At 45.8% G+C, this 21,152-nt stretch overlaps 1 protein-coding gene across 2 annotated transcripts in view; it reads right to left on the bottom strand.

Moving 5' to 3' along the window:
- The window catches only part of PRKCE (protein kinase C epsilon), a 300,957-nt gene that overhangs the window by 204,691 nt on the left and 75,114 nt on the right, over positions 1 to 21,152 (bottom strand). For both annotated transcript variants that reach the window (XM_017512713.2, XM_017512711.2), the window contains exons 2-4: positions 6,847 to 7,006; positions 4,447 to 4,481; positions 3,035 to 3,120 (exon numbers count right to left, since the gene is read on the bottom strand). In XM_017512713.2, coding sequence (XP_017368202.1) covers positions 3,035 to 3,120; positions 4,447 to 4,481; positions 6,847 to 6,968 — 243 coding nt within the window. In that variant the 5' untranslated portion in view covers positions 6,969 to 7,006. The remainder of the gene's footprint in view (positions 1 to 3,034; positions 3,121 to 4,446; positions 4,482 to 6,846; positions 7,007 to 21,152) is intronic.

Genomic DNA, 21,152 nt, shown 5'->3' with positions numbered 1-21,152 from the left:
AGCAGCTGCACCCCTCAGCTCCTCTCAAAATCAGCAGGAGGCCATCACCTGAGACATCCATGGGCTGGGGAGAAGATGACTCTTGCTATCCCGGGGATTAGGAAGTGGCTGGCATGCGGCAAAGAAGCTGGGCCTTGGCTCCTTGGCTGACTGGTGAGTGACAGGCCCCCATGGGGGACTAATGAGTAGTGAAATGTGAGCTGGAAAGGGAGCTTGAAGGCAAGCATGGAGACGTGGCTGCGTGTCTTCATGACATTTCCCTATCACCCGGTCCCAAGGAATGGCTGATCCCTCCTGTGGACCAAGATTTTACTGACCCCTACTGAAGCAGATGGTCTGCCACTTAGGGTCTTGCTTGGGAACAAGGATGTCAGCTCTGTTGAAAACAACTGTACTCATTCATCCTTAGATGCGGAGCTTAGGCGTGCCTGTTTGTGAATGTAGACATCCTGACTCTGCCACGGTCTGCCTCACTGCTAAGGACACATGAGATCACTGTGCTCACTCTATTCCTACATAAACCCTGAAGGTGTGGTGGACCTATACTGAGAACAGTCTTGGTTCCCAGGAATTGCCTCATAGGGGTATGAATGACAGACTAAGGTGAAAAAGTGGGGAAGTTGTCCCAGGTGACCAAGAAATCAGTGTGGGGGTAGAAAGAGCTACAGAATTCTCAGGTGGGACCACTAAAAACTCTAAGGTATCACAGAACAGAGGGAGGAGGATAGAGGAGGCTATATAAGGGCATGCCACAGCATCAGACAGACGGAGAGGCCAACACAGAGATGGCATGCATGCAGGGGACATGCCAAATATGGGCTTGCTGAGGATGACATGGATACAGTGGGGTGAGTGAGATTCACAAAGAGAACATGGAAAGGAAGAGAAGGGCACAAGGAATTGTGAGATTAAAAGAAAAAAAAGGTGACACCATGGGAGACACAGCATTCTTTGGTGACCACACCAGGAAGTGCAGGCAGGGTGTCAGTCTGCCGTCGGGTGTTCGTGGTGCAAAACACCCAGGAAGCCCGTCATCAAATCACCTTTTAATAGGAGGGAGGGCATTAAAAGCATGGTGTTTAGGGCCACACGTGTCTGTGGTGTGTATGCGTGTATGATGTGCGTATGCACAGGCATCACACTAAAGGTGGTTACACAAAAGAATGAACTCAAAGTTTGGTCCCCAGCAGCTTAGTAACCCAGCAGAGGGCACACCCATGACCCTGAGGGGCCAGATATGCTGACATTACAGGAAGCTGGCCGCGGGATGCACAAGATGCTGGTGGGGAGAGCCAAGACTGCCAGTCAAGTCCGCCAAGCTCCAAAGCCCAGAGCCTTCTTCTCTCAGTCCCTGGCAACTTGTCCCCCGGTGATACACGCCAAGTTTGGAAACAGACTTCGTTGGAGACTTTTTCCCACTGCTCCAAACTCCAGGAAAGACAGTCGGAAGAACTGGGTCGCAGATTAAGCTGGGTTCTGAACATCTCAAATCTCAACCCTTTAACCTGCATGGCCTGGCTTCTTATGGGACCTTTCCCTCCAAAAAAGTGCAGAAGAACTTTAGAGTCCCACAGAGTCAGAGATCTGCTGGTGATGAGACTGTGAGATCCTTGAGGGAGGGACTAGTGTACCCCTGTTTGTCTCCATGGGACACAGCCTAACACTTGTCGTACAGGGCACACCCAATAAACGTTCAATGGAATGTCCATAGGAAGGAAACTAGGCAGACAGCATGCAAGCCATCTCTATTTCCTTGTGAAAGCAACAATGATGTACTGGCGTCATGATCTGAGACCAGGAGTCAGGAGGCACAGGCGCTGGCTTGCAATTTTAACCTCAAGAGAACCCCTGCAAACAATGGTGGTGCTCTGGGTTCAGACTACCCTTCACGGAAGGCTCAGTCTAAGCCTTGCCCTTTGCTGCTTTCCAGAGACAGTTGAAAGCAGAAGGAGACAGAAGATGGGAAATGCTTTAGATGCCAGGATGCTATTTGACTGAATTATTAAGAAGCAGGTAGAAGGTCTCTGTAAGTCAGTCCTGTTGAAAGTCAGACTGTAGACCAGCTGATTATAAACCTACTCAGGGCCTTTCTCTCCAACCCCCAATTCTAACAGCCTATGACTACACAGAATTTATTTCCCCTAGAATTAATAACACACCTTTGAAATCAGTGTTCTGATAATACCTACATCCACATTCATACCTTGTCATCTTACTCGAAAAGGTTTTTTAATCTATCAGTGGGGACTGTCATTCTCCTAATTGCTCAATTAGGAGAACCTAGCTTCGCTGTTGCATTTTTCTGCTTCCTTACCCCTACCTAACTAGGCAATCTGCTGCTAGTTTCTAAGATTAAGAGACGACACAGTGCAATGGTCAAGGGCTCAGGCTTTCAAACAAACTGCCTGGATTTCAATGTGACTCTTCACTGTATGACTTGGGGCAGGTTAATTTTACTCTCTGTGCTTCTATTCTGTTGTAAAAAAATGAAGATAATAACATCTACCTCATCCAGGTTATTATGTGATTAAATAATATATGTTAAAGTGCTTCAATCAGGGCATGGGAAGTGCCCAGCGAACGTTGACTGTTATTATTACTGTGGTTATTTCTGCCTTCTAAGTATTCCTTGGGTTTGTTCATTCCCCTATCAGCTCATTAAAGCTAAGGCTCCTGCTTGTGTTTCTATTACTGTTTATTACCTGTGGGGAGCTAGTGACACATCGGTTAGCCACGTTAGTTCTGATGAGATAATGAGATAAAAGAATTCATATTTTTCTTGTGGGCTTGAGTGCTGGGATCACACTGTATTTGGCATAACATCCGAAGGGACAGAATTGACTTGGAGCTGTGCTCAGCCTGCGGACGGTGTCTCATGCCAGAAGACCATGGGCAGCTCCCTTCGTTTTTAATCAACACAATGAAATGACAGGGTCTCAGGGAGAAAAGATTTTCCTTGGGAACCACAGAAGAGGCAGTGAAGGGAGGGGGTGGTGGGGCAGAAGCCCGGAAACTCCGTGTCACAAACACTTACCTGGTCGGGGGTCTCCTGTTTCTTTAACCCAGCGCACTTGGTAATTATGAGCTCATGACACCGCTTGTGGACCACGCAGGTGCAGACTGCAAACAGCAAAGACAGGAAGGCTAAGCAACACTCAGGGAAGGGAGAGTCCCTTCCAGGATCTATTCAGGGCTTGGTGGAGGGACAAGGGGAGTCAGGCCCGTCTGCCACTGAGCCTTAATTGAATACGCTCCCTAAAGTCTTTTACGCAGCTATTTCAAAACCCTGTGCCATCAGAGCCATCAGAGTTTTCTCAATGCTCCAGAGAGTAAGGTAACGTTTATATTCAAAGGACATTAGCAGTTTTCTCCAGTTCAGGGAGTACTGATCAATTTTCTCACTTCAATATGCCAAGGTCAAGGAAAAACTCCCTTCCAGCCCTCTCCCCTGGAGCACTGCCTATTAAAGGTGTTGTAGTGGCCTCATGCCCCACTCAGGACCATGCAGGGTGGCTGATGTGATAGGGGGAACTGTGGCAGGCGGGGAAGAAGCTCTGAGGCTTTTCTTAGCTGGTTGGGTCCTGACATATCAAATTTTAAAATTCCCATCGACTTTAAGATGTCCACAAGAAGTGGCCTATATCTGTTTTTAGTGTCATGGGGCAACGTGGGCAATAGGTGGCTGAAGAGGTAAGTCACTGTTTCTGTGGGTGTTACCCCAAAGAACAGCAACTTCCAGCAGACACTACCCCAAGGGTGAACCCCAACAGTGCCGGGTGAGGAGATGGAAAAACCTCCCTGCTGTAACCTCAGAGAAACCACCGCATGACCACGCCACATTTCCACCCTCCAATTTTGTACAACTTAACCTTGTGTTGGAAGTCAATTAACTGAAAAGAAATAATCTTCAATACCTCCAAGTGAGCTTTAAATGTTTAAGAGCTAATGATCACATAGCCAAGACCAAAAAGAAGGGATTTGACAAGGACCTTTCAGTGATAGCGAGTACAAGGAGCAGGTGAGGAAGCTTCTTTAGGGTGGGAGAGAGGGAGGGAGCTGGGAGCACACACAGACCCAGCTCAGGACAAAGCGGGACTTTCAAAGAGCCTCCAACTGAAGCAGTATGTCTCATTCAGAAAGATGAAAGTGCCACCTGCTCCAGCTGGGACACAAAGGCTGGGTGGATTGGGGACCTGCTGAGACCACAAGGACACCTGGAGATAGGAGGCACCTGCAAGATACCTCCCATATATATTCCCATATATGCAGAAGTAATGGCCAAGTGGGAGCAAAGAGAGCCGGTCCTGCCCTTGGAGAGGAAGTATAAGCATGCAGGCTACGGACAGCCTCCAAATGTCATCAGGCCTGGCACCTGCCTCCTATGGGTGTCAGTGATCTGGATCTAACCACGGGCCTCTGAAGATTCAGTCCACAAATGCCTCTTACCTTGACACTGGTATCCCTGCTTTCCTATGACACCCCTGAAAACAAGAATACAATTTTTTTTTAAAGTGTGAAATGTTACCAGGTCAAAAAAACAAACAGAAAAACCACCCAATCCTGGCCACCACCCACATTGCACCAAGTACATGGAGTCCACAGCATATTGTCACTTCTCTCCCACTTGCAAGGTGCCTTAAATGTCTCCTTCCAGAAGGCCACAGAGGGCAGCCCCAGTGCTTGGAAAGGGTGCAAGGTTTGGTCAGTGTCAGAGCTTGATTTCCTATACAGAGAGCCATTCCTGTGAGGTCAGCAATGTTCTGGAAAGCCACAAATGACCCTGCTTGTTCTTGGTAGGCACTGACCAGCCAAGCATACCTTTCCTTGTGGATAGAATGGACATTCCTCTTCTCCCATTCCCAGGGCATGCTCTGTGGGCCCTCTAACTGCAGAGGAGGGCTGCAGTTGGCAGGTATATTTCCCTGGGCAGTCCAATGACCACCCATGGTTCTAAGCCAGTTTGTAGCCAGAACTGGGGTTCAAGAGGTTGTCGAGGTGAAGGCCAACATTAAAGGTTCCTTCCATGGCCAGGGTGGTGTTCTCAGGGCAAGACAGAAAGTCAGCATGGATACAGAACAATCATACAAAGCCAGCCTTACCCCTGTCCTCAGTGTATGAACTATAGCTGGTCAGGGAGCTCCCTGCAGTTCCCAGCCCAGTGGGAGCCAGAAGTTATTCGGGCTCCACCCCAGGGAACCTAGAGCTCAGTGGCATTCACCCATGGGCTCAGAGGAGACCTGGATCTGTAAGGCCAACCACTCAGTTCATGACCAAATATAGCAAGTGGAGTTCAGACAGCTGGGTCTGCCCTGGTAACCGGAAGTATCTGTGGCTAGAATGGGGCATTATTTCTGCCTCAGTTGGGCTGGGCTTGCTCTGAGCTGTATCATCTCAGATGTCTATGCCAACCTGCATGACTGGCTTTGTGACACCATGAGAATAAGACAAGTGACTCCTGGACACCTCAGGAATCCAAGGGGTCCTCAGAACCCAGCTCAGATGTCCCTGGCTGGCTTCACACTGCAACCAGGCCTCGCTCGCTCTCCCCCACTGAATCCAAGGGTGAAGACAACCTCTACATCAGCTTCAAAGAGCTCAGACAGCTTGCCCAAAAGGCTGGTGGGATGTCAAGAAAAGTACAAGCATTAAAAGACTACTAGGGAAAGAATCATACTTTTGATACTTCCTAGCTAGAGGATATCAGGCCAGTCTCATTTTCATTTCTGAGCCTTGGTATTGTTAGTGGAATGGGGCTGGTCTTAGATCATCTTTATCCCAGCCCCTCCCCTCCTTCCAGATTTTTTTTAAGACAGTCTCACTCTGTCACCCAGGCTAAAGTGTAGTGGCATGATTTTGGCTCACTGCAGCCTCCACCTCCCGGGTTAAAGTGATCCTCAGGCTTCAGCCTGCCAAGTAGCTGGGAATAAAGGCACATGCCATCATGCCCAGCTAATTTTTGTATTTTTGGTAGATACGGGGTTTCACCATGTTGGCCAGGTTGATCTCGCACTCCTGACCTCAAGCAATCTCCCTGCCTTGGCCTCCCAAAGTGCTGGGATTATAGACATGAGCCACCAAGCTTACGTCCAGCCTCCTTCCAGATTTCCTAACAAATCCCAGACATCAGATCGTTTCACTTGTAAATAATTCAGAATGTGCCTCTAAAAGATAATGATTCTTTTTTTAAAAAAACATGCCATCATCTGGGTGCAGTGGCTCACATGTATAATCCCAGCACTTTGGAAGGCAGAGGCGGGTGGATCACTTGAGGCCAGGAGTTCTAGACCAGCTTGGCCAACATGGCAAAACCCCATCTCTACTAAAAATACAAAAATTAGCCAGGCATAGCGGGTGCTGCTGTAATCCCAGCTATTTGGGAGGCTGAGGCATGAGAATCATTTGAACCTAGGAGGCAGAGGTTGCAGTGAGTGGAGATCATGCCACTGCACTCCAGCCTGGGAAACAGAGCAAGACTCTATCTCAGAAAAAGACACACACACACACACACACACACACACACACACACACACTCACACACACACACACACAGAGAGAGAGAGAGAGAGAGAGAGTCACAATATCCTTGTTGGTTATAAAATCTTAACTCCTTTGATAAGATATAATTCTAGGAATAAAGTCACCAGGAACCATCACTTCTTTCCATGTATTACCCCCATGTACCAAACACACATGTAGGCCTCCACAATAGTCCCCTGTACTCAGACAAGGAAGAAACAGGACACCCCAGCATTCCTTAAATGAGGTGTATAATCTCCCCAACCCTATCCCCTGTGACTTCTTGCCACAGAGATGTTATAACTAGAGGTTCCCAACAGAGGGGCTTACCAGATGAAGTCTCTGCAGTGGGAGCAGTAGGTGGGCTGCCGAAGATAGGTGGCCATGAACTTGTGGCCGTTGACCTGATGGACCCTGCGCCTGACGGCCCCCTGCCGCTTCCTTGGCCGCATGCGTTCCCTGAATACGCGCTCTTCATTGTCTTTAGGGGCTGGGGAAGAACAAGAGCAGGGAAGAGAAGAGTCTAGGTTAGTGCACCTTCAAAATGAGCTCCCACTGGAGAGCTATTCCCTCCCGGGGTGGGTGGGAGGTAGCCTTCCCGTGCGGAGGGACGCGGGGGTCTAAGGAGTCTTATCGAGCAGCTGGAGTGAGCCAGCACACGTGGGTTGGGAAAGCCCAGAGTGCGCCTGTCCCTGCTGCACGCTCAGATTCCATCCAACCCAAATTCTGCTCCAAGGGTGGCTGCCCCATTCCCCCCACCAACACACACAGGCTGCAGCTGTTTTCAAGGGCTTGGGGGTCAAAAGGCTCAAGGTTCACATCTTAGTGTAACTCCTTAGCAGTTACTCCTTGGATAGGTGGTGTTTCCTCCCTCTGAGCATCTGAGGGTATCTCCCTTTGTAAATGGCGAGCAGTGCCAGCCACATGGGGTGGCCGAGAGGACCCCATGAGATGAATCTCCACACTCCAAGCTGCCTGGCTCAAGAAGTAGCTGCCTAATAAATCTGACTTCTTCCTTCTTCCTCTTACCTAGACTAAGCCAACCAAGAGCATTTCCCAGAGGTCAAAAGGAGACAGAAAAACAACACAGTGAAAGTGGTTTCCTGAAGGCTCAAGACCACCACCCTGGGCTGTGAGGTCCCACTGGGGTGAAAAAGATCTTCCCTACACCTTCCTTCCCTGCACTGCTAAGACTGCCCCACCAACTGAGGATGCCTTGCAAGGGGGGACTCAAAGATAGTCACTAAAATAATAAAAATAATTGTGATGGGCTATATATTTTTGCTTCCTTAAAATTAATATACCAAAGTCTTAACCCCCAAGGTGATGATATCTAAAGACGGGATCTTTGGGAGGTGACTCGGTGTAGATGAGGCCATGAAGGTGGAGCTTCCACGATGGGCTTAGTGACCTTAGAAGTGGAGGAAGAGACCTGAGTGAGTTAGCTCTCTGCCTCACCAACGCCCACCGATCCTGGCTCCCTGATCTTGGACATCCAGCCTCCAAAACTGTGAGAAGGCTGTGTCTGTTGGTTAAGACACCCAGTCTGTGGTGTTTTGTTATTGTGGCCTGAGCTGATTAAGACGATGATGACCACACTAACTGTTTACCATGGGCTTACGCTGTGGCAAGTGCTATGCTAAGTGTGTTATATCTTACTGCATCTCACTGAACCCTCAAAACAACCCCACTTGAAGGGTGCTATTAGCCCCACTTTACAGGTATGCAAAGTGAGAAACCCACTCCTGTAACACAGTTACTCAATGGGGAAAGCCCAGATTCTAACCCAGAGTGAGAGAGAGGCCAGTGCTCCTCCACCCACACGCTGCTCTGAAGGACAGCCTGCACTCCTTACAGCAAGTCCCTAAGCTCTCATCTGAGTGGCTCTCACCACTAAAGAGTCCAGCTGCCTGTGGCTTCCCCGAGGGTACAGTGGGCAGGCTTGAGTTTCTTCCTAGGTTGCTGACACCTTCTGGAAGGTCTCCTAGAAGGTTCCCTGCACAGCTCTGCTTAAAATGCACTGGAAGGCTGGCTCCATGCCCCCAAATATCTCTAGGCATCAGTGAGTGCCTCACATCTCACCATAACAGGGCTAGTCTTCAGGGGAAGAAGCCCTGCTCCCTCCCAGCCCTCTCTAAATATAAGGCTCCCTGAAGTGGAGGTCCTATGTGTGACCCGAACAACGGATTGATCCAAGGGCATCTCGTTATTGGAGGGTAGGGTACAGGGAAGATGAAATTGAAGGAGGTAAAAGGTGAGAATGGGACCAAGCATGCGGCGTGTGCTTTCAAGGAAGCAGCAGCCTCTGAGCAAACAGGCAACTGTTTACTAGAAATCTGCCCTCGGTGTTCCCAGATGGCATCTTCAACACAGGCTCAGATGACCCAGGTGGAGGTCAGTTTGTGGAACCCCTGCTTCTTGACCCGTAGCCCGCCTGGGTTTCAACTGGTGCACATTGTTTAAAAAAGTCTCTGACACTGCCGACCTTCTGGGTACAGAAAGGTCACCACCTCCTACCCTGCTCCAACCCAGGGGTCTTGACCAGCTGACCAAATCCTCACAGGAGAACCCAGTTCTGTTCTAGTGTACAGACAGCATACACACACCTGCAGAAGTAGGGCAATTGCCATGTGGTGCTTCAATCACAGGCAAGTTTTTGTTCTGCTTCATATTTTCACAATGTTTAGAATGTTCTACTATTTTTATAAGCAAGAACAAAATGTGATAACCAAAAACCAAATCTATTCAGTAGCCCTTATTTGCTACAAACTTATCTACAGAAATCCAATCCAGAAACATCCTCCCTGGGCATCATAGGCCAGAGGATGCAGGATCTTTTTGGAAAAAAAGCATCCTTAACTCCTTTCACAGGGTTCACCATAGAATACATTTGAACAGTAAGCCAGCCCCCTAATGCATTTAAGATACAATTTGATTTACAAATCTCTCAAATTTACTAGTTGCTTTCATCCTGGGAAACTATTTTCAGTTAAAATGGTGATGGGTCCAATCTAATTTTCTCAAAGGAACACTGTTGTAATGGTGGTTACAGTCCTTCCTAACAGGCTTATTTCTCAACATTTTACAGAAATGACTAGCAATGAAACCAAACGTCCTGATCTGTGTTTACATCAATTCAACAGGGTAATATGGCAACCAATTAATTTGACTCCACTCATTTTAAAGCTCTCTCAGTGGGGTGCACCAATACCTGGAGGGAAGCTGTTTAAAGTTGGGGGGGTGTGGATGGGGGTGCATGGAAGGGGGAGCCTCAGGCACAGGCTAGGCAGACAGCCGAGGATAACTCCTGTAAGTCAGGGTTCTAAGTTCAACTTCCTCCAAGGTTTCTATTACTCTTGCCCCAAAGGAGCATTTGCGCTGCTTTTTAAGTCACATTTAATGTCAGATATGGAAAAACAGAAGGTCACAGGAGAGAAAAAACATGGGCAAACTTCATCCTTCAAGTGCGGCTCGTGTGCAAAGCTACAAAGCAGGCGACAGGAGAAAGGGGTGCCTGTGGCTGGTGAAAGCACCCCAATACCACATTTTTCTGGGCAGGAAAGCCACTGGTCAGGCCAGAGTCTTCTCAACTCTGTCACCCACAGATGGAGAAGGAAGTGGCCTATACAATGTAAAGAGGGGAGCCACTAGGTCCCTCAGTCCCCAAGGACTCCCACTGGGGCCTGGAGTCCAACACCAGCAACGGATCCCTTCAGCATTTCCCTCCACTATGAAAGGTCTCTCCCAAAATGTAGCTCCCCATATATGTAAGGACTTAATTCTTGGATCTCTATTTTGTTTCACTGGTCTATATGTCTGTTTTTAACGCCAGTACTATCACACTGCTTTAATTGCTGAAGTTTTGTGCTATATTTTGAAATCAGGAAATGTGATGGCTCCATCTTTGATCTTTTCACTCAAAATTGCTTTTGTCTTTCATGGTTCCATATGACTTTTATAATTTTTTTGTATGTTTTTATTGAAAAACGCCTTTGAGAATTTGATGGGAACCATATTAAATTTGCAGGTCACTTTGGGAAGTATGGGCATTTTAACAGACATCAATTCTTCTAGGCCAAGAAGAGTCAACCAATCTTCAACGAGAGTGCCAAGAATATACAATGGAAAAAGGATATTCTCTTTAATAAATGACACTGGTAAAACTGGGCATCCACATGCGAAATAATGAAACTGGGTCCTTATTTTAATACCATACACACAAATCAACTAAATGTGGATTGAAGACTTAAATGTAAGCGCTGAAACCACAAAGCTCCTAGAAGAAAACATAGGGAAAAACCTTCTTGACATTGATCTTGGCAATGATTTCTTAGATATGATACCAAAAAGGCAACAAAAGCAAAAAAACAAGTTGGACTACGTCAAACTAAAAAGCTTCTGCACAGCAAAGGAAACAATCAAGAGAATAAAAAGGCAACCTGCAGAATGGAAAAAATCATTTGCAAACTATATATTTGAGAAAGGTGAAATCCAAAATACATAACAAACTCCCACAATTCAATGGCAAAAACAAATGATCCAATTTAAAAATGGGCAAAAGAACCGAGTAGACTTCTGTAAAGAAGACATACAAATGGCCAACAGGTATACAGGTATTTACAAAGATGTTCTACATCACTAATCAGGGAAATGCAAGCTGAAGCTACAATGATATAGCACTTCACACCTAGTAAGAAGAGCATTATTCCATAAAAAAAAAAAAAAAAAAAAAAGGTAAGGGTTAGCGAGGATGTGGGAAAAGCGAACACTTGTTCACTGTTGGTAGGAATGTAAAATTGTACAGCTACTACGGGAAACAGTACAGAGGTTCCTTAAGGAACAAAAAATAGAACTACCACTTGATTCAGCAATTTCACTTCTATCTACCCCACCAAAAAAAAAAAATGAAAATAAGGACTTTGAAAAGTCCTCATGCATCGGCACCCCCATGTTCACCCTAGCATTATTCACAATAGCCAAGACATGAAGCAACCTAATTGTCCATCTGCGCGTGAATCATTAAAGAAAACATGGTGTATTCATGCAATTGAATGTTACTCAGCCACAGAAAACAAGAAACTCCTACCATTTGGGGTAACATGCATGAATCTGGAGGATATTCTGCTAAGTGAAATAAGCCAATGACAGGACAAACACTACATGATACCACTTCTATGAGGACTCAAAAGTGGTTGAAATCATAGAAGCAGAGAGCAGAATGGTGGTTGCCAGGGGTTGGGAGAAGTGGGGAATCGGGTAGACATTACTAAAAGGGTACCAAGTTCCAGTTATGCAAGATGAATATCCTGGAGACCTACTGTGCAGCTTTGTGTCTATAGTTAACATACTGTATTATACATTTAATTTGCTAAAAGTGTAGATCTTCTGTTAAGTGTTATCACCAAAATAAAATGCAACTCTCATAGTAGAGGTAATATGTGTGTGTCTGACGTATAAACTATACAAACGTGTATATACATGTGTATGTATATAATATGTATAATTTACATATTATATATTGACCCATAATATAGTATTGTACATATAATATGTATGATATATACGCATATCGTTTTGCTGAACCAAAGTTAAAGATGGAGTGACACTTCACTCGTAAATACTTCAGCCTCGATCTCCTAACAACAAAGACATTCAGCTATATAATCACAATAACAGAGTCAAGAAATGTAACATCGATATGACATTGTCTAATATATAATTTTATTTGAATTTTCCCAGTTGTTCCCCAAGTGTCCTTTGTAGTTTCTAATTTTCATCCGGGAACTACCCAGAGTTCATGCCTTGCATTTGGTTGCCATATTTTCTTAGTCTTAGTCTAGAACAGTTTCCTATACTGTTCTAGATACATTTATGTAGAGTCCAGGATGTTGTCTTATTGAATGTTTCACAATCTGAATTTCTCTGGTTGTTTCCTCCCAATTAGTTTCTGATTAAATGGCAAAACCACCACAAAGGTCTATGTATCAACAAATTGAAATATATACATCAAGATCTCTATAGATAATGTCTTAAATGCCACAAACATAACATTTTCATAAGATATTGACCCTTATTAGGAATTTTAAGACACAAAGCTTAACCGTTTTGGCATACCACTGACATACAATTTAATACCTAAAAAGTAACTAATTTGTTTTAAAATTATAATCCATTATTGCAAGTCTACTATGAAACTGACTTATTCATTCACTGCTAGAGGCCATGCCAGTTGACAATGTTTTCAGAAAGCAGTATCACAAGACACAGAGACCACATGGGAAACACCACAAAGAGAGTCACACCCTTTGATATGGCAACTCCTTAGGAATTAACTCTAAGTCAATAGTTAGACAAACTAAAAGCTCTATCCTTACAGATGTTTCCCTTTGCATATCTATATTAGCCAACAAACAGAAACGGCTTGACTGTCAACTCTTAGGAGAATGGCCTAATGAATTACATTACATTGACAGCAACTTTAAAAGAGTGAGAAAAGACCACAGAAACCTGGAGAAAGGTGATGTAATACTGTGAAAAAAGAATGGATAATACAGCCACGCATCAAGCAAATTTGCAGGCTGAAGACAACATAAGAACTGTGCTGCACTAGGATGGATGATGGGATTATATAGGTTGACATTTGAAAAAGTGTTCTCTAATGCTCTTTAATGACTTTTTAAAGCTTTCACTTGCCTAAAAAGCATTAGGTGATGAGTGGTTCCCTCATGCTGCAGGAGTAGGGGGCTGCCTGGCACAAACAGGACAGGGAACTGCAGCTTGCGGCAGAGAAGGGGAGAGAAGAGGGAAACCCCCAGCTTCCCAGCCGCCCTTGCTTCTGAACTGAGCACATACACACTGGGCCTGCTGCACACCAGAGTTACCGGACCCATCCCCCTTTGCCTCTGAACCACTCTGAGGGGGCTCGCTGCTAGCACTGGACGCACTCAGCCATGTTCAGCCAGCGTGACAGTTCATTTGCTATGACCTCTGAGGCAACAGCAAGGTTGGCTGACCTCCCAGAGGACCCATTTGGCTCTTTGGAGGTCCCTTGTTTTACACCTGCATCTGCCCCACTGCAGAAGGGGTAAACTTGAGTCAAAAAAGGCCAAGACAAAGCTGGATAGCTTTTGGGAAGCCTTCTGGAAATGGAGAACTTGCTGTGCAGATGCAACAAAATTCACAAAGGCGTAAGGTGAAGCAGAGATGTCCTCTGAAGCAGCTTCCAGGTCCACAGTAACCCCAACCTGCAACAACATTCCAGGCATCGTTTCTCCTTGATTCAATTAGGCTATGAACTTCAAGCTCCAGAAGCTTTTATATCAATGAATATTTACAGCCCCAGTGCACAGAAGAATCTCTCACAGGCTGTAGGCAGGTGGCAAGAACAGCTAAAAGAGGTCTGTACTGTGCAGTTATTCTTCTGTTTATCTAACTTCACCTGGTCCCTTTTCCTTGGGGCTGAGACTTCTCAGTCTGCACCAGAGGAACACTCAGGGACTCAGGGAGCAGCAGCCCCTGGCACCAAACCCTAGGCCACATTTTCTGGCCAGTCTGGTCATTGAAGCTTTCACTGCTCCACTGTCCTTTCCCTTACCTGCTGCATCTCCTCCCACACAAAAAGCAAGCTGAAGAAACTGAACACCCTCCGCATGTGGGGCCATGGGCACCCACAACCTCAGTGTTCATAAGATGCCTTTCAGTTTAGGAACATTTCACAGGAAATTTCTTTTAAAAAAAAAAAACTTTAAAAAAATTTCAATAGCTTTGGGGTACAAGTGGTTTTTGGTTACACAGATTAATATCGTGGCAAAGTCTAAAGTTTTAGTGCACCTGTCACCTGCGTAGTGTATACTGTACCCAAAAAGTAGTTTTTTATCATCACCTCCCTCCCATCCTTCCTGTTCTGAGTCTCCCATGTCCATGATTCCATTCTGTATGTCTTTGCATACCCATAGCTTAGCTCTCACTTTTAAGCGAGAACATGCAGTTTTGGTTTTCAATTCTTGAGTTACTTCACTTGGAATAATGGCCTCCAGTTCCATCCAAGTTGCGGCATCAGACATTATTTCATTCTTTTTTATGGTTGAGTACTATTCCATGGTGTATAGGTGTGTGTGTGTGTGTGTGTGTGTGTGTGTAATTTACTTTATCCACTCATGGGCTGATAGGCACTCAGATTGACACTATATCTTTGCCATATCATTGGCTTGCAGTGAATTTCTAACATACACAGCCCGATGCCTGGATGCCGGCAATGCCTTCTAGGGTGCAGGTAGCAAGGACTGCCAAGCATAGGGGTCACCCTTGCCTGGAGCAGACTTGCCGACATGCATGATGTTGGGGCACCACTGTCATTCCTCACTGTAGGACAGTCACCTGCCCTTTGTGTTCAGGGCACACAGGGACCTTTCCCCAGGCAGGTGTGCTGCGGGGCCTTCTTTCTTTTCTCTGAGCTCTTTCTTTTGATTTCCCTTTCTGCCAGCATGGTTGAGTGAGGTGTTAGCAGACTGGACAAATTTTGTCTCTTCCCAAAACTTGCCTAATATCCTTGAACAAGTCATTTAACCCCTTTGAGTCACTGCTTTCCTATGTTATCTATCAGGAGAGGGGCAATGCCCTGGCTCAACCCAAACCCCAAGTTGAGAGGAGCAGCACAGACCCATGCTGGAGCATGCGGCAAAAGGAAGGAAAAAAGGGAGTCATCCTTTATCTTTACTTAAAATTTTATTATTCCTTCATTAATCTGATTTACTAAACTACTATAATATTATTTATCTTGATTCCTGAGACTTGGGGCAGCCCTAAATTCTGCTTGCACCATAGTCCTGACCTTGACTATAATGACTGACAAAGGCCCACATGACGTTCTCCTTCTTAAACACACCAGGCTTCGCAAGAGTGCTGGGAGGGCAGCCACTGTTTACCCTTCTCTGTCTCCACTAGGCTACTGGGGGGTGGTAGGTAGGCTTCCAGGACCTCCTTCACCCCAGGGGACACTCCAGGATGGCCCCCAAAATCAACAGTGTAAGAACCAGAAGTGGCAGAGAAAAAATACTGCCAAAGAAGTGAGGGTTCAGATGGTGACAGCTGAATTTTGCCTGGAGAGTTTTCTCCTCCTGCGACCATGGGAGGGCCGGGGTGTGGAGCTGGCTCTGGATCCTGTAACGCACACCCCTCCTCATCTGGAGACCACACGTAGCAGCCTGAAATGACCACCATGGGGTATTTACAGGAAAATCAACAAATGCTACAAATCAGGACTTTCTTGGGAGGTTGTTGTTAAACATTTATCAGCACAACCCTGGCCCAGAGGAGATCAGACGTATACAGCCACGGTTCAGGTTTTCTCTCTTTTATCTTTCCAGAAACAGGTTACATCAACCAAAGCTATGGCTTTAGTCATCCGATACTGACTCCCAGAAACCCTGCATCTCTATCTCCCTGGAGCCAGCAATGCCTTACTGAGGAAAAGCCTCATTCCTGACCCTGCAGAACCTGCTTCGATGCTCCCTTGTGGCCCCCACCCTGCTGGGGTTCAGCTGCTCCCAGATGTTACGTACCTGCCACTGTAAGAGAGTGTCTGCCTTATCTCCCCCACACCCCATCCCGTCAGGCTTTAGGGCAGCTCACTCCATCTCCAGACTGGGAAAACTCAGGAAGATTGGGCTGGGCAAGGAACACTGACTTATCTCTAGAACAAAAGCAGAAATGGGACTAGTTTGAGGAAAAGCCTGGGGTTGGGGTGGGGGGCAGCTCATCAGAAGGCTTTTCTTGGAACCCAGGTAAAGAGTAATTCTAGTCTTCAAGGTAATTTTACAACACAAAGAAAACAATTCAACTATCCTGGTCTAAATAACTATCCTAGTCTAAATTTTGGTCTAAATAACTGTCAAACCCTGGATATTCGAAAGCTGAAAGACAATAGCTAGCATTTATGGGGCCCATTCCACATGCTGAGCATGACTCCAAGCAGCTTATGCGTATGATGTACTACTATCCAACACACACAAGGCAGTAGCCCGCACGCACGCAAGGCAGTAACTTGCACATGTGACAGAGCATCACGCACATGCACACGTGCTTCTGACGCACACATGCACAGGAGCATCACTGGTACCTGTGTTGTGTTACACATCTATGAAGTATCAATATTACATATTCAGGCAATATGTAAGCATCTTACATACTTCCTCTAATATCACAAGGCATGACTTTTGGCTCCAAGAGGTTAAATAACTGTCTTGTGAAAGGCCATGCAGCCAACAGTAAATGTCAGTTTGGGCTCCAGCCTGGCCCAGCCATCCACACCTCCCAAGAATGGCAAAATAGCCTAGTCCCACTTGCACCCAACTGCGTGTGTAGAAGCCTCCTGTCAGCTGCTGATCACCCACCTCCCCACACATCTGCCCTTGCTCTCACCTAGACACTTAGAAAAGAAAGCTGAGGGGGACTGATTAAGTCACGGCGCACCCACGTAATGGAATTTCATGCAGCAGGTTAACACAGCAGCTCTGCTAAGTCCCCCAAGAAACTAAGCAGAAAAAGAAAACTAGGAAACATGTTGATAGTGTGGATTTGCATAAAATGAGGAAAAAAAAGAATATGCTCAAACATGTATAAGCAAGACTACACATGGAAAATTTCTGAAAGGGTATATAATAAGCTTTTCATCCTAACAATGTTTGTCATATAGACCCTGGGTTCCAGGCAATGTTCTGGGCCCAAAAGGATAACCCATGGCTACTCCCTGAACTTTTGCTCTCAGAAATTCTGGATTTGGTTCTTAATAGACAGGTCTCTGCTAACAAAGCAAGGAAGTGCCATGATAGCCCAGATTACAGTGGTTATGATTAGGAGGTGCTCCTGACAGGGCCAGAATGCGACCTTCCCCTCTCAATCATTGGGGAGTTTCCTTAATTTTCCCTTTCAATAATGCTCTGTTTACTTTATAAATTTATTGGTAAATATGCAAGGTCAACGGAAAGAAAACAAACAAAACCAGGTACTAAAAATCAAAGCAGTCATGCCTTTTATTTTGTCATTTTCCATAGAAAAATAGATGATGTTTACAAGTGAAATAAATATTTTATGACAGTAAGTTTTAAATATTGTGTAAATATTTATGTGATGCCAAAGAATATGTTCTACATGTGTACTCACACAATGCATTAAAGAAAATTTGTTCAAAACAGGAAAGAGGAAACAGCAACGAATTCCCTCAGAGAGATTATTTGATGCTATCTGTATCTTCCCAGAGAGGCACACAATGAGAATCAGAAACGTCTGAGAGGAGAGGTTTGGGATTGCCTGCATGTTTTATTCTGCATGTAATCGAATCAGAAGAGAACTGGTGGCATTTCAAGATTGGCATCTCAGGTTTGACATGAACCATTGTTTCTTCTTCCTCTTCACTTTCTGAATGATCTGCGCTGTGTTCATGGCAGAACTTATGCTCTGTCCAGGTATGAGAACAAAGCTGCAGCTAGTGTGCACCATGTCAGAAAAAAAGAAGTGAAAACCTCAGACTTTGAATGGGAGGCACAGCAGCACCAGAGTAAACTGAGGTAAAACATGGTGATTGACAGATAATGGGAGAAAAGAAGATGCCCACCCAATCTGACTACACCATGGTTTCTGATGCCGAGCACACTGTGTTGAACGTGAAGCACTGAGGAACAGTGATTTCACTTAAGCAGGAAGCCTGCTAGCCTCTAGTCTATATTCATGCATTCACCCATTCATTCCTTCCTTCTGCCATCCATTCAAAGTTACATATTAGAGTCACAGTGGAACTTCACTGCATGCCTCTGGTACCCAGGAAAAATTACTACTTCCAGGAGGAAACCACAGAGCAAAAACCCTCCAGCAAAAACCTACTGAAAGCTCAAAGAGTGCTCCCAGCCTGGGAAATCTGCCAAGTGGGGCACCAGCCAAGGGTGGGGCCAGAATCCCTGTTGGTGCCCGTGATGATCTGAGATGAATCACAGGAAACTGAGCAATTGCTGCATTCTTGGGTACCTGAGCACAATGGAGCCCACATTCCCTGAGGCCAGGTTCTGGCCACTGTTCACGCTTCTAAAATGCTGTATTAAAATGGGCCTGTGGACAGCAGAACTAAAAGTCTTAGTAGGGAATCTGCCTGTCCCCAGGTGCTAGTTGGTAAACATGGAAAGGGTGTGACTGTGCCAAGTGAAGTGGGACATTCCCCTCCTTGAACAAATAACAAGCCTTTTAATGCCATAGACACTGTAGCCCAAAAGGTTATATGGGGTCATTTATGGAAAACCCATACCCTTCCACTGCTGTCTATAGCAGCCACTCCATGTCACCTACTCAGTGGCAGTCCACGTTCGATGAGAGTAAAGCAAAGTGAACTCAAGATCACATCCTTCGACGTCATGAGGCTCCCAGCCACCTTCCCTTGGGCTCCACAGAGCTTCCCAAAGGTACATGACTGCACAATTTCCCAGACTACCCCAATGAGCCAACTTTTTAGTTCCTCAAACTCCTTTGCAAAGGCAGTTTTGAGCACTTGCTAATTTTAAAGTCAAAATTAAAAAGAAAAATAATGGTCTTTCCCAAGAGATCTGGAGCCCCAGCCAGGTCTCCCAGAATGCTGACTGGGTGGGTATTCTGATTAGACGACCTGGGAAGGAAGAAGAATTTCAGGGAGTATGAAGATAAAACAGAGATAAAATGAAAGAATGGTAAGGCAAAGGAGATGGAGAAAGAGAGAGGATAAAAAAGAGTAAAGACGGCCGGGCATGGTGTCTCATGCCTACAATCCCAGCACTTTGGGAGGCCGAGGTGGGCAGATCACCTGAGTTCAGGAGTTCTAGACCAGCCTGGCCAACGTGGTAAAACCCCATCTCTACTAAAAATACAAAAATTAGCTGGGCATGGTGGCACACACCTGTAATCCCAGCTACTCAGGAGGCTGAGACAGGAGAATTCCTTGAACCCAGGAGGCAGAGGTTGTAGTGAGCTGGAGTCACACCACCACACTCCAGCCTGGGCAACAGACCAAGACTTGGTCTCAAAAAAAAATTTAAAAAGGAAGTAAAGATAATTATTGTGCCACCCAATCTGGGCTAGTAATTGCCTAAATGAACCTCACATCTTCCCAGAAAGCAGAGGGACTTATTTTACATAACACAATCTAGTGTCCCTGGTTTTTGGGTCCTACTGATCAGGAAACAAGCTTGCCTTCCTTCCACCCTCCCTTCTATCGACCCAAGCCCATCTAGTCCCCACAGCAGGGCACTGGGGAGACAGACCTCCCTTACGAAGCTTCATACAGGTGAGTAAGCCCCAAGTCTTTCCACAGAAATAGCTATAATGGCCACAGCTCTTGTGGAACTTATATCTTTTCCTTTGGCTTCAAAAACCTACTTCAATTAAAGTTCTTCTTACCAGTTTTATGTTCCACTGAGACTGCACATGGAGAGAGGCATGAGAAGGTCAAAAGCAATAAGCTTTTCATAACTGAAAGCATCCCAGAATCTAACTCATGCTCCTTCAAGTCTCATGAGCTCTGACACACACATGCACGCAGTGCCTCTCCCTGACACCCCCGCTGCTGGTACTTTCCCTAGCTAGGGGACATCACAGTCTAGGAAATTCATCAGATTCCCAGTTATTTGGGACTTAAGGCTTGGCAACCCCTCTCTTCCCCGAGCTGTCCTCTATAGTGATATGAGAATGTTGGGAAAAGAATAGTCACCGTATGAGGAAAAATGTCTATTTCTAATAGGTCTGCAACCAACAGAAACTTCAGCTCAATGTTGAGCTGCATATCTATAAACTTTCATTTGGAGAAAATGAAAACTGCCAAGAGGGGAACAAAAGAGGAGGGAGGGGTGGTGGGTGTTTTCAGTTTAATGAACCTAAGAAAAAATTCTCAGGCCACAAATGCTTAAGGGAGACCCATTTAGCTCAGTTCTTGGTGCTAATGAAGTAAAAGTAGAGATCCAATTCCTAGCACGAGTGAGCTGTCTTTGTCCAGAAGGTAAATATTACTGGCCACAAGCCCTGCCTTAAATCGCAGCCAGACTTCGTATTGGTATACATTCTTTAGGGCCCTGTGGGGAAAGTAGGAACGGTCCTGCGCTACCCAGCTTCTTTCCTAAAATTCACCTTCCATCTACCTTGCTGATCTCAGGGAGGCCCAAGAGTTGTGTCTTTACTTAAAGAAAGTGTCTCTTTCCTAACTCAAAAATCTAAGCCCTGCGTACGGTACAGTCACCCACCTGCCTTTTCAGTAGGTTTTGGGTTAAGCAGTATTTGGGAATAGGGAGCAAAGGCTAGACTGGGGTTGAGGTCTACCACACAGTCTTAAGAATCTGGCCGGGCGCGGTGGCTCACACCTGTAATCATAGCACTTTGGGAGGCCAAGTTAGGTGGATCACCCGAGGTCAGGAGTTTGAGACCAGCCTGACCAACATGGTGAAACCTCATCTCTACTAAAAATACAAAAAATTAGCTGGGCATGGTGGCAAGTACCTGTAATCCCAGCTACTTGGGAGGCTGAAGCAGGATAATTGCTTGAACCCAGGAGGTGGAGGTTGCAATGAGCCGAGATCATGCCACCGCACTCCAGCCTGGGCAACAAGAGCAAAACTCCATGTCAAAAAAAA

The sequence above is a fragment of the Cebus imitator genome, unplaced genomic scaffold (assembly GCF_001604975.1).
Source record: "Cebus imitator isolate Cc_AM_T3 unplaced genomic scaffold, Cebus_imitator-1.0 Scaffold476, whole genome shotgun sequence".
Lineage (NCBI taxonomy): Eukaryota > Metazoa > Chordata > Mammalia > Primates > Cebidae > Cebus > Cebus imitator.
This window is presented reverse-complemented; position numbering and strand designations above follow the sequence as displayed.